At 49.7% G+C, this 13,397-nt stretch overlaps 1 protein-coding gene and 1 long non-coding RNA gene across 7 annotated transcripts in view; both read right to left on the bottom strand.

Annotated features, from left to right (window-relative positions):
• HSPA12A (heat shock protein family A (Hsp70) member 12A) overlaps positions 1-13,397 on the bottom strand; it is a 143,743-nt gene that overhangs the window by 15,817 nt on the left and 114,529 nt on the right. For all 6 annotated transcript variants that reach the window (XM_019725245.3, XM_074338990.2, XM_019725244.3 and 3 more), the window contains 3 exons: positions 11,100-11,286; positions 8,854-8,958; positions 4,098-4,214 (listed from right to left, as the gene is read on the bottom strand). In XM_019725245.3, coding sequence (XP_019580804.3) covers positions 4,098-4,214; positions 8,854-8,958; positions 11,100-11,286 — 409 coding nt within the window. The remainder of the gene's footprint in view (positions 1-4,097; positions 4,215-8,853; positions 8,959-11,099; positions 11,287-13,397) is intronic.
• On the bottom strand, positions 453-4,091 carry LOC109444105 (uncharacterized). Its single transcript, XR_002136789.3, has 2 exons — positions 1,290-4,091; positions 453-710 (listed from the first exon to the last, which is right to left on the bottom strand). It is a non-coding gene; the product is annotated as an uncharacterized LOC109444105 (long non-coding RNA).

Raw genomic sequence — 13,397 nt, 5'->3', positions numbered from 1 at the left:
ACTGACGTGACCTGGGAACTCTACAAACAGAAAGTGTCAGAACCAAGAGTGCGCTACCCCACTTGACTCCTCCGCGAATCTGGGGCAGCAGGAGCGCCATCGTAGTAGCTTTATCAAGTGCTGTTTCGTGGTCACGAGCCCCACCGGGGAGCAGCAGCAGGTAGGTGACTTCAGGGAGGCCACAGACATGAGTGTCTACACGTACTCTCTGCTCCTTGGCCCTGCACTCAGCTAAGAAAAGCCGCCAGAGACTGTGTTCACAGTTGCAAAACATGACCAGACGGGCTGAGTGCTCTGCTGGCCTGGCGTCCAACTGCAAAGGGCTACAGCTGCAATGGTTCTGGGGGTCCTGGGATGGTGGTCTTCCCGCCATCCCCTTCTGCCCCCCGGTGTGATTATTTTTCACTGGAGTTTGTTCTGAAACGGAAGCAAATGTGAGCTGTAAGTCGGTGTTAAGATGAAATCAATCATATGTAGGGGAACATCTTTTATTTAACAGATTTCTGGGACCTACAAGAGTTACACCTGTTAGGCAAAATGCCTCTAGAAAGAAACTGGACTATTTCCTATCTGTGAGGCTCTCAAAACTCAGTGAGCTAACTACCTCCCATTCCAGGTCTTTTCCGAAGGCTTCAGAAGAGGGAGCAGTGGTTCTTTCTGCTACCATCTTTTCACGGAATGCTCTTCACGGGGCTAAAGGGGCCCCAGCGCTGTGAATTATAAAAGACAGAGATTTGACCTACTTTTTCAACAAGCACTCAACAAGCAGAGATTTTGGAGTTTCACAGAGGAGGCTGTATTCTGTAGTGTTCTGCAGCTCCCACTGGCCTCTGAGCAGAACCCCAGAACCATCACTCCAGGCCTGCTTCTCCCATGGCGAGGCTGCCCAAAGCCTCTTTTCATGCTCTGCAGCCAGGCCCCTTCCTCCTCCACCAGGCTGGGGGAAGGAGAAGCTCAGACCCCACATGATCATGCTATGAACTTGGGTTCAGGGAAGCGCTGATAGGCCTGGAAGGAGGGGCTCCCATTTTGCCCGCATGCAGGTTGGATGGGACCAGTTTCCCAGCTGCCCTAACCATCCTACTTCATCTTTCTGGCTGTTCCGCCTGAAGCCAGGCTGATGAGCAACACTTTGGAGAAAAGGGTTGGTGGGCACACTCAGATCTCAAAACCTGCCTGGGCCAAGAATTGTGGTTTTTGCTTGTGTTCTGCCTTAAGGTTCTCCAGAGAAACCAAACCAGTAGGATGTATGTATATATAGAGAGATCTATCATAAAGAATTGGCTCACACGATTATGGAGACTGACAGGTCTGGAGATGTGCAATCAGCAAGCTGGAGGACCAGGATAGCCAATGATGGTATACGAGTATATAGTTCCTTTGCTGGCAGGCTCAAGACCCAGGAAGAACCGATGTTTCAGTTTGAGTCCAAAGGTAGACAAAAAAAAAAAATGATGTCCCAATTTGAAGGCCGGCAATCAGGAAGAATTCCTTCTCATCTAGGAAGGTTCAGCCTTCTGTTCTATTCAGGCCTTCAACTGACTGGATGAGGCCCACCCACCTTAGGGAGAGCAATCTGCTTTATTCAGTCAGTTGATTTAAATGTTAATCTCATTGCAAAACACCTCCCAGCAACACTCAGAATAATGTTTGACTAAATATCTGGGTACCCCTTGATATTTACACATAAAATTAACTATCACAGAAACACAACTTTGATTCTATATAACAAATGGGGGGTGAGGGAGTTGGAGAGATGCTAATTTCGGCCACAGAGCAGCAAGTTTCATTTCCATTTTGTGATGAGGAATCTTCCAGAAGACAGGCTGAAGAGACCGCAGAGAGTTTGGCAAAGCAGCCATGCCCCTAACATGCCCTCTGCCCCTCTCCTAGAAGCAGGAAAGCCTTCAGAGAACCACTCAGCTGCAAGCAGCTTGCGAGCAAGGCCCATCTTGGGGGCACAGGGCATGAATCCAGCACATACCACAGTCCTGTCACACAGAAGGCCCCAGCACAGATTTGTTTAATGAACAAATGAATGACTGAATGGTCTCTGCTATCTTGAAATCCATTCAGTGACTGTAAACTGAACACAAGTATCAAATCAGAATGACAAAGGGCCCAAAATAAAGCTTCACAAACACTGCACCAGACAAAAGCTACCTGGCATCGAGAGGACAGGTCCACATGCAGCATGTTTCTGGGCTTCAGAAAGCAAATTGCCCACATCCATAAATGCTGGTCACATCTGCTCTGCCCAGGACCTGCTGACCCTTCTACTCTCTGAGGTGCCATTTTGATTCTGCCAAACCCCAGAGGACACCACACCCCGTTCTGCCTGGTTTCCTTCCTCCTGAGCTGCCCCAGTGTTAAGGGACCTCCCCCCCAGCCCTGCCCCCGACTCCTACCCTCTCAGAGACCCTGTCCTTGGAAGAGCCAGCCAGAGTTCCAACAGCCCTGATAATCTGCTGGTCACTGAACCTCTTTCTTTTTCAGGCTAAAAATAAGAACTAAGCCTTTTCCGGGTCACACATTTGTTGTCCAACTCTTCCTGTGGGCTGGAAAATATGAGTCAAAACCATGAAATCTGGAGTAGCCTTCCTGGGAAAATCTCAGAACACTGGGCTATCTCATAGACAGCCGTGCCCGGTGTCCCATCTTTGGACACTGCCTGAGGCTGAGCCCGCGGCCAAGCTCCGTGATGCCCAGGGCTTCTGTGGACAGCTGAAGTGCATTTGTGTTCCTTTCTTTTTAAAGAAGTTGCCTTTTTGTGGAACTTCCATCCTCTTCCTTCATCCCTATGAAAACAAATCTATTTTTGGCAGATACATACACTGAGCCAGATTCTCACGCTGAGCAGACGACGGGGAGAGCCGAGGAGACAGTCTGGAGCAGGGGAGGGCAGAAAGGGAATGGGGGAGCGTGAAGGGAGGGGACACTGCCCATCCTTGAACTCTACCTGCCACCTAGAGTAAAGCCCCAAGCATCAAGTACAATTCGTGACACCAGTGTGCCCATGGCCAGTTTACTATATTCCCATGTTCAGGGTGGATTCAGGGGGTGTTTTGAAAGGAAAGTTTCATACATGTGGCCAGAAACTCAGTGTCAGAGGTATTGGAAAGCTGGCTGTCTCCTGAGAGGCATGGCAGTCGGCAAAAGGACATCTATTACCTTGGTGACCTTCCCCAGCCCAGCTCAGGTGGACAGCTGTGAAAACTGACTTTCAGAGCACAGCGAGTTGACCCAGACCCCAGAGCGGGCTTTCATTAACCCAGGGGATTAAGTACACTGGAGCCGACTCTGTCCTGGGATCAGAACAGCAGGTCAGTACAGCTGGCCATTCTTGCCGTGAAGTCAGACCCGCACGGAAGCCTCGTGTGGCACAGGTTGTCTGCAAACAGTGTGAGGGTTAGAGGCCATAAGGGTCTGTGGCATCAGTGGTACCCCAGGCGCCCACGAGGGATGGGCCGGCCATCGGCCCTGGAACACTCTGTCTCCAACGTGCGGTGTTGGCTGGCGTACTCCTTAGCCACACCACGGCTCTCATCCAGGGGTCTGCCACTATGCAGGTGTGACAGCCCTCACCCCTCTCTCGGGCGACCATACGTGCTCCTGTGTGTTCACAGGTGAAATGTGCAGAGGAAATTCATATTCCCTTTATTTCCCAGCTGCATGTGTGCAGGTTTCAGCCTCCACAGCAAGCTCATCTGTCTGGTTCACAGCCATTGGCCTTGTCTTTATTCCTTCCTTATTCAAATATTCTTGTCTCCCAAGCCTTTTACTTAAAGTTCTCAATTCCATTCACCCACAGAGAAATGTCTCTGAACCCTAGTTTGAAATCCTCGTGCCAGGGACTCCACAGTGACAGCGTGGCCTGGAGGTGCATAAAGCCAGAAAGAAAACAGAGCCCAGCCCTTCCCCTTCTCAGTCTGACCCCCGTTCTTCCCCCAGGAGAAGCTGAGGAATAAGAAGACTCCTGGTCCGCCTGCCTATGGGAGATCCCTCGATGCCTCCTAAGGAAGCCTGTAAATGCTGGAGACCCCCGAGTCACCACCGTGGGCATCTGGGCCCCCGTCTGCTCCCACCCCTGCACTCACCTGATAGGCAGCTTGTCTCATGAACTGCTTGGCGGGCTGTTTCCAGATGGCAGGTACCGTGATGACCCATCTGACATCAGAGTTCTCGAACTCCGAACCGGCCTGGTCGCTCAGCTCCTAAAGCAAAAGAAAGTATAGTGGACAGAGCTCATCCTCCTGTGGCTTTGCTAAGAATCCAGGCTTCTTGGCCGTGAACTTACTTGACTTCCACAGCCTACTGAACTTACCAGCGTTAGGGAGCAATGGTCTGTTTTCTGAATATTCAGCAAGCAGGGAGCTCCCAGCAGCTTTCACTCACTGACTGACCGCAGGTGAACGGCAGGCAGGTCAGAGGCCTGTGGCCACTTTCTAGTCATATGACTTTAGGTAAGTGACAACCTCTCAGGCCTCAGTTTCCTTATCTGTACAATGGGGTTGTTGGGAGGATTGATCATTTCTGAGAGCTACATTTACTGTGAGCTTACTCTGCATCAACCTTGCTAAGCATTCTGCACACCTCATCTCCAAGAATCCATCTCAGGACCCTGCTAGGAAGGGATTAGAACTGTGCCCTTTTCTACAGATGAGAAACTAAGCCTTAGGTATGTTCAGCTTCTTTTTGATGATTGCACAGCTAGAAAGTGGCAGAACCAAAATGTGGACCCACGCCCAGGTCTACCTTGACTCTAAAGGCCAAGGTCTTAACTAAATTGTTCCAGTTGGTCTCGTACCCAGAACAGTGCATGGCCCTGTAATCCTGGTGGCAGCTGTTGTCAGAGTTGTCACGGTCATTTACCTTCCTGAAAGCCCAGTACATCCAGGGAGTTTTCCTGACAGGACAGGAAGGATCTGAATGACATGACCTAAGCAAGAGCCATGCTGCCCTTGACTTTTGGTTAAGGCTAAAAAAAAACCCATGTGGATAAATGGGATGGCCAGAAGCCTCAGAGGTTTCTACCAGGCCCAAACATGTCTCTGGAATAGTTCTGATTCAGTATCCCCATCTGTAAAATGGGGAGAATAAAACTAACCTGTGCATTCGGGGCAAGATTAAATGAGAACACATGTGGAAGGTCTGGCCCAGAGAAGACCTCCGATAAATAGATGCTGGTCCTTTCTTCTCTCCCCGTTCCCCTCCTCCCCGCTATTGCCCCAATGCCACAATCACCACACAAACCTGAAATCAAACCTAAAAACATACACTAATGTGCTTCTGCATCAGAGTTGGCTCTGGGGACACGGTTCAGGTTAATGAATACTCGTAGGCTGGTGATTTTTTTTTCTGATGGGTGTTTCATTTTCCATATTGTTTCAAATAGTTATCTTGGGACCCACCCTGTCACTGAACTAACTTCCTCTTTGATCAGTAAACTTTTTTTTCTTGCTTTTTAAGAAAATTGTCATTTTTATTTGTGATATATGACACAGAACATAAAATTTACCACCTCCACCATTTTTAAGTATACTGTTCAGTTATGTTAAGTACATTCAGCAAACATTTTTACAAAAAGTTTTTTTTAAAAAAATCTCTGCTTTGGGCCAACATGAAACAGCCTTTTCCTTTACTTTTTTAAAATCATGTTTTACTTCCTTGTAGGTGTGCACTGGGCTTTAAAAGTAGGTGAACATGTAGATGCCTGATCTCTGATCTCTGCACGATACACCTGAAGCTGAACAATAATGAATGCCAACTATAATTTTATATGTGTGTGTGTGTGTGTGTGTGTGTGTGTGTGTGTATTTGTATGTATATGTTACAGGAAGCAGAGTACAGCATCAGGAATAGAGACAGTGGAAATGTAATGGCTCTGTGCGATTTCAGAGGGATAGTGGATGGGGGAAGGGGGTTCACACAGTGTGAGGGATATAAATGATAAACGTCTAAGTATTACTTTGTCTTGTGCACCTGAAACTAATAAAATTATATTTAAAAAAAAAAGTAGATGAACATGTGGCATGTGTTTAGAAGGATTCTAAGCACAACGCCTATTACCACCCAGGCTATTTTAAACTCTTTAAACAGGAAGAGGCTTGAAACCTGAATGATGGGCTTCCTTGGGAAAGTTGTTTAGATAAGCTAGCTGTTCACCAGTGGATGGAGAACAGCTTGGAAGGGAAACGAACCTGACATTAATTAAACCTGTCATGTGTCAGGCACTTTTGCTTGCTTTCCTTCATGAATATGACTTCTGAGATGCTCTATTTTAGCTTATTCTGGCCCAACACGCAGGAGTTCTCTCCTCTGAATCCTTTTGTCCCTCAAATACCAGCCTGCCCTGTTGTGAAAGGCCTCGTTCCTATAAATCTCCTCAAACAGGTTTTCCTCATGGAATTTCTCCACCTGTTCCCTGCTGTGAGAAGGTGCTAGCAGGTTCCTGGAGCCTCTGGCTGAGCTGACAAGTTCACAGCCACCCATGATCCACACCTCTGCTTGACTTTCAGCGCCCGTCCCCCTCTTCTGAGATGGGTTATTCACGCCTTTCATCTTGGCCAACTGGAAACATGCTCCAGTGTCACGGACTTTCTCAAGTCCTAAATTTTCCCGGAATCCCAAAAGCGCCTCATCTTAAGCCAGAGCCCACCCCCACACCCCTCAAGTACTCTGCCTCCCCCTGCTCCTTCCAGCTTTCTCAGACTTGCCACCTGGCAGACAGGCCCTGAGTCCGCCCCTCTGGGACTTGCTCTTTAGGCTGACGTCCACCTCTCTGTGTGGCACCTCTTCTGCTTTGCTGCCGCCTGGAACAATGGCACTGTCCCCTTCTCCAGGACCCCATCGGCCTCGTGAAGCTCCTGCCTTCCTGTCTCCCTCCTACTTCCTTCCTTTCTGTTCTCTCCCTCTTTCCTTTCTGGTAGAATTTTTTCCCAAGACCCACTTATTCCCTTCCCCACCCCCTCTTTCTTCTTGGTTTTCAGGTTTTCCAAATGAACCCACCATGCCCTGAGCCTCTGGTCTGCTGCTGGGTCTGAGTCAGCGGCCTCGGCACCGCTGTGATCTCCGTCCGTACAGTACTCTCCCTATGGCCATGGCATTCCCCTGCTAGAAATCCTTTCATGGCTCCCCATTACCCAAGAAGTTCCCAAGCTTGGGATTGGGGGCTCTGGACAACCATGTCCCAAGCTCACTCCCAGCCCCGGTGTTTCCCCAGCCTTGCCGTTCTCCCACCGCAAACTGCCTGCGTCCCACAGCTGTTTGTTACGTTTTCTTTCCCCTGAGCTAGTCTTGTGCCCTTCGACCAGCTTGAAACATCCGCCCTTCCAGCTGTGCCTGTCAGAGGCCCCCAATCACCTCCTCCAGGGAGCCTTCCCTGCTGCTCCCAACACTGAACTCCTAGTGACCCCGCACAACGCCACCCACCGACTGCACACTGCTTCATGCCATATTCACTTCTACACTGCCAGAGCTTGTAGGTACTCCCCCCCCCCCCAAAATAGGTACCTGGATGGATGAAAGCAGTATTACATTCTCACTTCTTTTTCTCTCTCTATCCCTATTTCTAGAACTCTACTCTATTTCTATTCTATTCTATTCTACTATTCCTATTTCTATTCATTTCTAGAATTCACTAAATTTCTTCTAGTGATCACATAATATCAAATGCTTCTAAAGCTGACAATTCTTTTTGCATAAAGCTCAATACATGCGGCCCTTTGATCGTCTGATTTATACCCACTCATCACCATTCCCACGGGAGGGGACACCAAGTGACAGCTATATTCCATTTAGAAATCAGGTGTTTTCCGCATTCTGGCCATCATTGCACAAACCTTTCCAAGGACAATCCAACGGGGCTCAGTCACACAGTCAGCTTCTTCCATGGGGTCAGGGTGGGGAGCATGGAGAAGGAGGGAAGAAGGAGGGAGAGCAGCAACCATTTGCCAAGGATCCTCTGTGCCAGGCCTGAGGAAGGCACTCATGTCTCTGACCGACACACGAGGTCCAGTTACCTGTCTCTGTCTTCAGGTTAGGAACGCGGGTGCCAGAGAGATTGAGCACCTCACCCAAGATCAAGATCACACAGGTGTTTCTTCTGCCTCTCTCTTTTTTTTTTTTAACTGAGATATAATTCATGTACCATAAAACTCACCTTTTAAAATATACAACACAGTGCATTTTAGTATATTCCCAAGGTGTGTGCAATCATCACCACCATCTAAGTTTCGTCACCCTAAAAAGAAACCCATGCCCTTTAGCAGTCACTGGTCATCTCACAGTCTCCCAGCCCGCCCCTGGCAACCACTAATCTACTTTCCATCTCCATGGAGTTGTCTATTCTGGACATTTGATATAAATGGAGTCATACACTATGTGGCCTTTTGTGGCTGGCTTCTTTCACTCAGTACAATGTTTTCAAGGTTTATCCATGCTGTAGCATGTGTCAGCATGACGTTCCTTTTCATGGCTGAGTAATATTTCATGGTATGAATGGACCACCTTTAGTTGCCCATTCATCCACGGATAGGCCTGTGGGTTGTTTCTGCTTTTCAGGTACTAAGAATAGTGCTGCTCTCAACATTCTCTTGCAAGTGTTTGTGTGAATAGATGTTTCTATTTCTCGTGGGAATTGCTGGGTCATATGGTAACTGTGTTGAAGCTTTTGAGGAGCTGCCAGCCTGTTTTCCACAGTGGCTGCACCATTTCCCATTCTCCCCAGCAGTGCAGGAGGGTGCAACCCTGCTTTCTGAACGCACAGCCCACACTCTCTCCCTCCACGCTGTCCCTGCTCCCCTAGCTGGCAGGGACATCCCCCCCACCCACAGGCACGGTCACATGTCCTACCTTCAATGCCTGCTCCTTAAAGTACTGCAGGGCGTAAACAAAGATTTCTAGGGCTTTAACTTTCTTGCCGTTGGCTGCTGTCAGGTCTGTATCCATGGTGAGGTCCTGGCAGGGGGAGAGGAATGAAACAGTGAGAAGACGAAGGAGACATGCCTTCTGGCTTTAGGAACTGCTACGTGGAGTTCTGAGAAACCTGCTGCATATTTGTGTTTCCCGATGCTTGAGGGGTAAACTAGGATGGTGGGTCCCCCAAAACAGGCCTGGTGGCACTGTGCCCTTAGTGTGTAGGAAGCCCTGGCTGTTCCCTTCAGCTCCACCTCCACTTCCCCTCCTTCCCCTCTCCCTTTTTTTGTCTCTCTCTCCTGGATCCTCTGGGAGTGACGTTTCAGGGCAGTAACAGAGCCCAGGAAGAGAGAAGAGGCAGCAGGCGCCACTGCCAGTGCAATCTACATACGATTTCCACACGCGGACACACATGGTCACCCTCAGGAGCCCCCCCCAACGGAGGCCTACACAAGCATGCGAACTCACTGACATGCATGACGCAAAACAGATGTGAAGCCTTCGGTCCCCAATGAGCTGCCACCCGAGTCACCAAAATAGAAGAGCTCCTATTTTAAGGCTTTTGCTGCCTAATCCGCTGGGAGCCCAGGATCGCTGCCTCCCTTCCCCCACCAGAAGCTAAAGCAGCTGCTGAGTGCCGTCCTCAGATGGAGGATGCTCTGTGAGATGCTGTGTGGACTGAAGTCATTAAAAAATGATGAGAAAAGTCCCCACAGAATGGGGATGGGCAGCAAAAGCGCCCAAGTCTCCTGGAACCAAAAGGCTCATTACTACGAAGGGGCAAAAAAATCCGTGGGGCCTCCAGCTTGATCCCTGCCAGGTAATTAGGCTTTGCCTTTGGAGTGTGAAGGGGCAGCGAGCTGCTGAACCAGCCTCCTGGAGCCTGTCAGTCATCCTGACCCACCGCAAAAGCTCCCTCCTCCCATCAGCTGCCTCCCACCCCTGGTGCTCAGCAAAGGAACCCCAGCTTTTGGGCGATGGCGCCCAGGCTCAGAAAGGTGGCCGTGCAAGAGGAAGCCACAGGCTCGGAATCTTAAAAATTCAAATTGAAAAAATCCCTGTTCTTTCATCTGCACAAGCTGAATTCAGCACTGAATCCCATTGGGTGAAATGGAAAGGATGCATTTCCGGCAGGAGTTGGCCTGCTTCACTGACAGACAACCACACCACGAGCACCGAGCACCGAGCACCGAGCCTGCGAAGGCAGGGTGCTGCCCCGGGTGTCCCATTAACATTTGTTTTGTCACTTGCAAACACGTAACAGCAGACAAATGAAAGCAATAATAACAGGAACTAGCGATAGACTCACACTTACGAAGCACCAGCCTGGTTCTAAGAGCTTTGTGTATTTTGATTCCTTTAATCCTTACAACATCCCAATGAAGAAGGCACTAGCAGTGCCTCCACCTCACAAATAAGGCAACACAAGGCACAGAGAGGTTAGGGACTTGGATTAAGTACCACGAAGGTGGCAGAGGCAGGATTTTAACCCAGGCTGTCTGTCCCCAGAGCACATGATCTTAAACACTGTCACCATCCTGAATCTCCAAGTACTGAGAATTAAGGAAAATTTATGAGATAAAATGCTTAAATTGAAAAAATTCTATCCTACGGCCCAGGCTTTTTCATGAAGCTTGGGGGAGGGGCCCCAACCGACCTGAACATGTCACAGAACACTGGCATGGTGGGAGCAAAACTGCTGTGGGAGTTGGGCTTCCAATTATTGGACACTTGGTTTCTTAAACTACCCCTTCCGCACACACGGACAGAGGATTAATGGCGAGTTGTTACTTCCAAACTGATTAGTTCATAGCCACTGCCCTGACCCCCCAAGTTGCCCCCTAGCCCCTAAGTCCCTCCTTCAGGATCCCCTAATCTCCTAACAATACAGCAACTAAAGGGGTATCTCCTGGCATTGTCCACTCTGATTGGTCAGTTTCCAAGGCAAATAAGTTGTTAAATATTCTGAACATCTCCCTGCCTACATGTACATCAGAAAGTGCTGTGTTTTCCATAAAAGTGTTGTATGCTCGAGATTGTTTGTAAGATCAAACTCAATGGCCATGAATTACTGCTTGGGAGAAACCTGTGGGTCCCCTGGGTTGGAGAGACTCCTGCCCCCGAGGCTGGAGGAAGCTTGGCTCTCCCACACGGGGACGCAGGCCAGGGAGAGGCTCACTCACCCCGGTGGTGTGCAGCTTCATCTTGAACTTCTCCAGGTACAGCCACTGCTTGGCCTCGTTGGGATCCAGGTCGTGGTAGAAGTCCCTGGCGGCGTACCCAAAACTGTGGAACTTCCTCTCGGGAGTCAGTAAGATAGTGGTGGGGGTCTTCTGGTTGGACACTCCAGGGTCGCCGCCTTCCCACCGCCTGTCACCAAGGGAAGGCAGAGGTTATGGGACCGTCTTTCGAAATCCCAGGGGAATGCTCCAGGGTCAGAGAAGGCAGAGGTGCCAACTGGTGGGGCAGAGGGAAGAATGCAGGGCCCAGGAGAGAAAGGAGGACAGACAGCTGGATGCTGAAGGAGGAAAGGCCACTGCGGGCTGCTCAGAGGTGGGCAAGCAGGGGCGTGTACGGGAACGCTAAATGAGCGTGTGAGTTAGAGAACAAGTGTGTAAATGAGAAGAGTGACTGAGGGGAGTGCTCTTCTCTCCCTGGCCCACCTGGGGAAGTGGCTGCACTCTGGCTGTGCTCACACCTGCTCCCAACGCTGCATCATGAAGCTTCAGGGAGACCAGCACAGTCCAGATGGAGAGCCAGGCTCCAACCGGACTTGCTGTGCAGATGGGTCTAGAATCGTCCCTGGCAGGTTCCCTAGCCAAGCTCCATCAGGATGGAGCCGAAGACCCAGGGTTGAGCGCCGTCCCAGGCAGACGCTGGGTACCTGGGCCAGGGGAAAGCTCCACACACAACCTTTCACAAAGGGACCTTCCATGACTATTAACACTGACATTCACAGTTAGCCAACCTCCTGAGTTTTTCTCTTCAGAGTTGTATTCCTTCATTCCTACTTAAATACAAAAAAATTAAACTTTCTCATGCACAACTTTGAGACTCTGTACCGTGGTTATGTTCATCTGTTCCGACTGAAGTAACATTCAGGTAGAATCTCCCTCCAAAAATCTCTGCAGTAACTAAGCTAACGTCTCTGAGGCCCTGAACGCTGCCAGTGTTCTGTGAGGGTTCCTCCCAACCAAGTTCAAAGTTATTTGTACCCTTTTTGCCCCCCAACTTTCACTGCATGACTATCCCTTGGAAATAACATTTCTTAAAACAATTACGGAGACACTGATAAACACTGATTCTAGCTTTTCATAACGCTCTTTTCCACTCAGGGCTTCCATCTTGCGGGATGGCAGAGCAGGCAGACCCTCAGATCGTCTGTCCAGCTAACTGGAGGCAGAATCCCGGTTTACTCCAACTGACCCTGAGAGCGCTACTGTCTCGGGGTCCCTGTTAGAACCAGCCTTGCAGTATTTCCTGATGAGAGAACCCCATGGGTCTCTGGAGCCTCTTAGGATAGGGACCTCACATCTGGTTTTCCAGGGGAAAGGCGGGGCCTAAAGCAAGACTGGGGAGGGGACTGCTTTCATTATGACTTGTGCTTTAAAGAGCTCTTTACAAAAACACCTAAAATCTTACTCTGCGAATGATAACTAATTTCCACAATTACCAGTTGTAGGAATTGCCAATCACAATGTATGCTCAAAGCCACCCTTAGATCTGGAAACTCGGGTGATAAATTCCTGGCTTCCAAAGCTTCGAGGGGCCACAGGCTCTGCAGGAAGGCCATGGCTGACCAGGGAAGCCGGCTTCGTGCTGGACAGACCAGAGTCCTCACAGACAGCTGGTCACATGTGGATGGGGTGACGAGAGAACGTGCTGGGCTGCTGTGTGCACAGGGTGGGGTACAGGGAGTGTCCTGAGTACAGAGCGCCGGCCCAGGAGACCCAGGGCAACTTCAGGGTAAGTGACCCTTTAGATTCACTTGACTGAAGTTCACCCCACTCTGCTTTTTCTCAGGCATCGTGCTTTCTGCTCTGGTCATTGTCATCCCATGACGTGTCTTCACTTGGAAGAACTGGCACCTTTCTTGCTTATATTTTACTCCGTGATAAGCACCTCACAGGATATCTGATTTCATCTCCATACACACCCTGTGAGGCAGGTATTGCCATTATCCCCATTTCACAGATGAGGAAACTGAGGTTTAGATGGTTCAGCAGTTGCCTGGGGTCACACAGTAAGTGGCCAAACTGGCGCCTGGATCTCCACTACCACACACAGCCCGTAAATCGGTGCCACTTCCCCAGGCTTCACACTGGAATCACCAGGGCCAGGTTTCAAACACACTGTCCAGGCCCTTCTCCAAACAAACCAAGTCACAATTAAAGCAACACCTTTATAGACCAGGAACTTGGAGCCCAGGGATCAGAAGTGGCTTGCTCAAAGTAGCACAGTCAGTTAGGACCAAGCTGGGC

Source organism: Rhinolophus sinicus, chromosome 15, assembly GCF_057876585.1.
Source record: "Rhinolophus sinicus isolate RSI-liver-muscle chromosome 15, RSI-T2T, whole genome shotgun sequence".
In the NCBI taxonomy this organism is placed as follows: domain Eukaryota; kingdom Metazoa; phylum Chordata; class Mammalia; order Chiroptera; family Rhinolophidae; genus Rhinolophus; species Rhinolophus sinicus.
The sequence above is the reverse complement of the archived record's forward strand: the minus strand, read 5'-3'. Positions and strand labels throughout refer to the sequence as shown.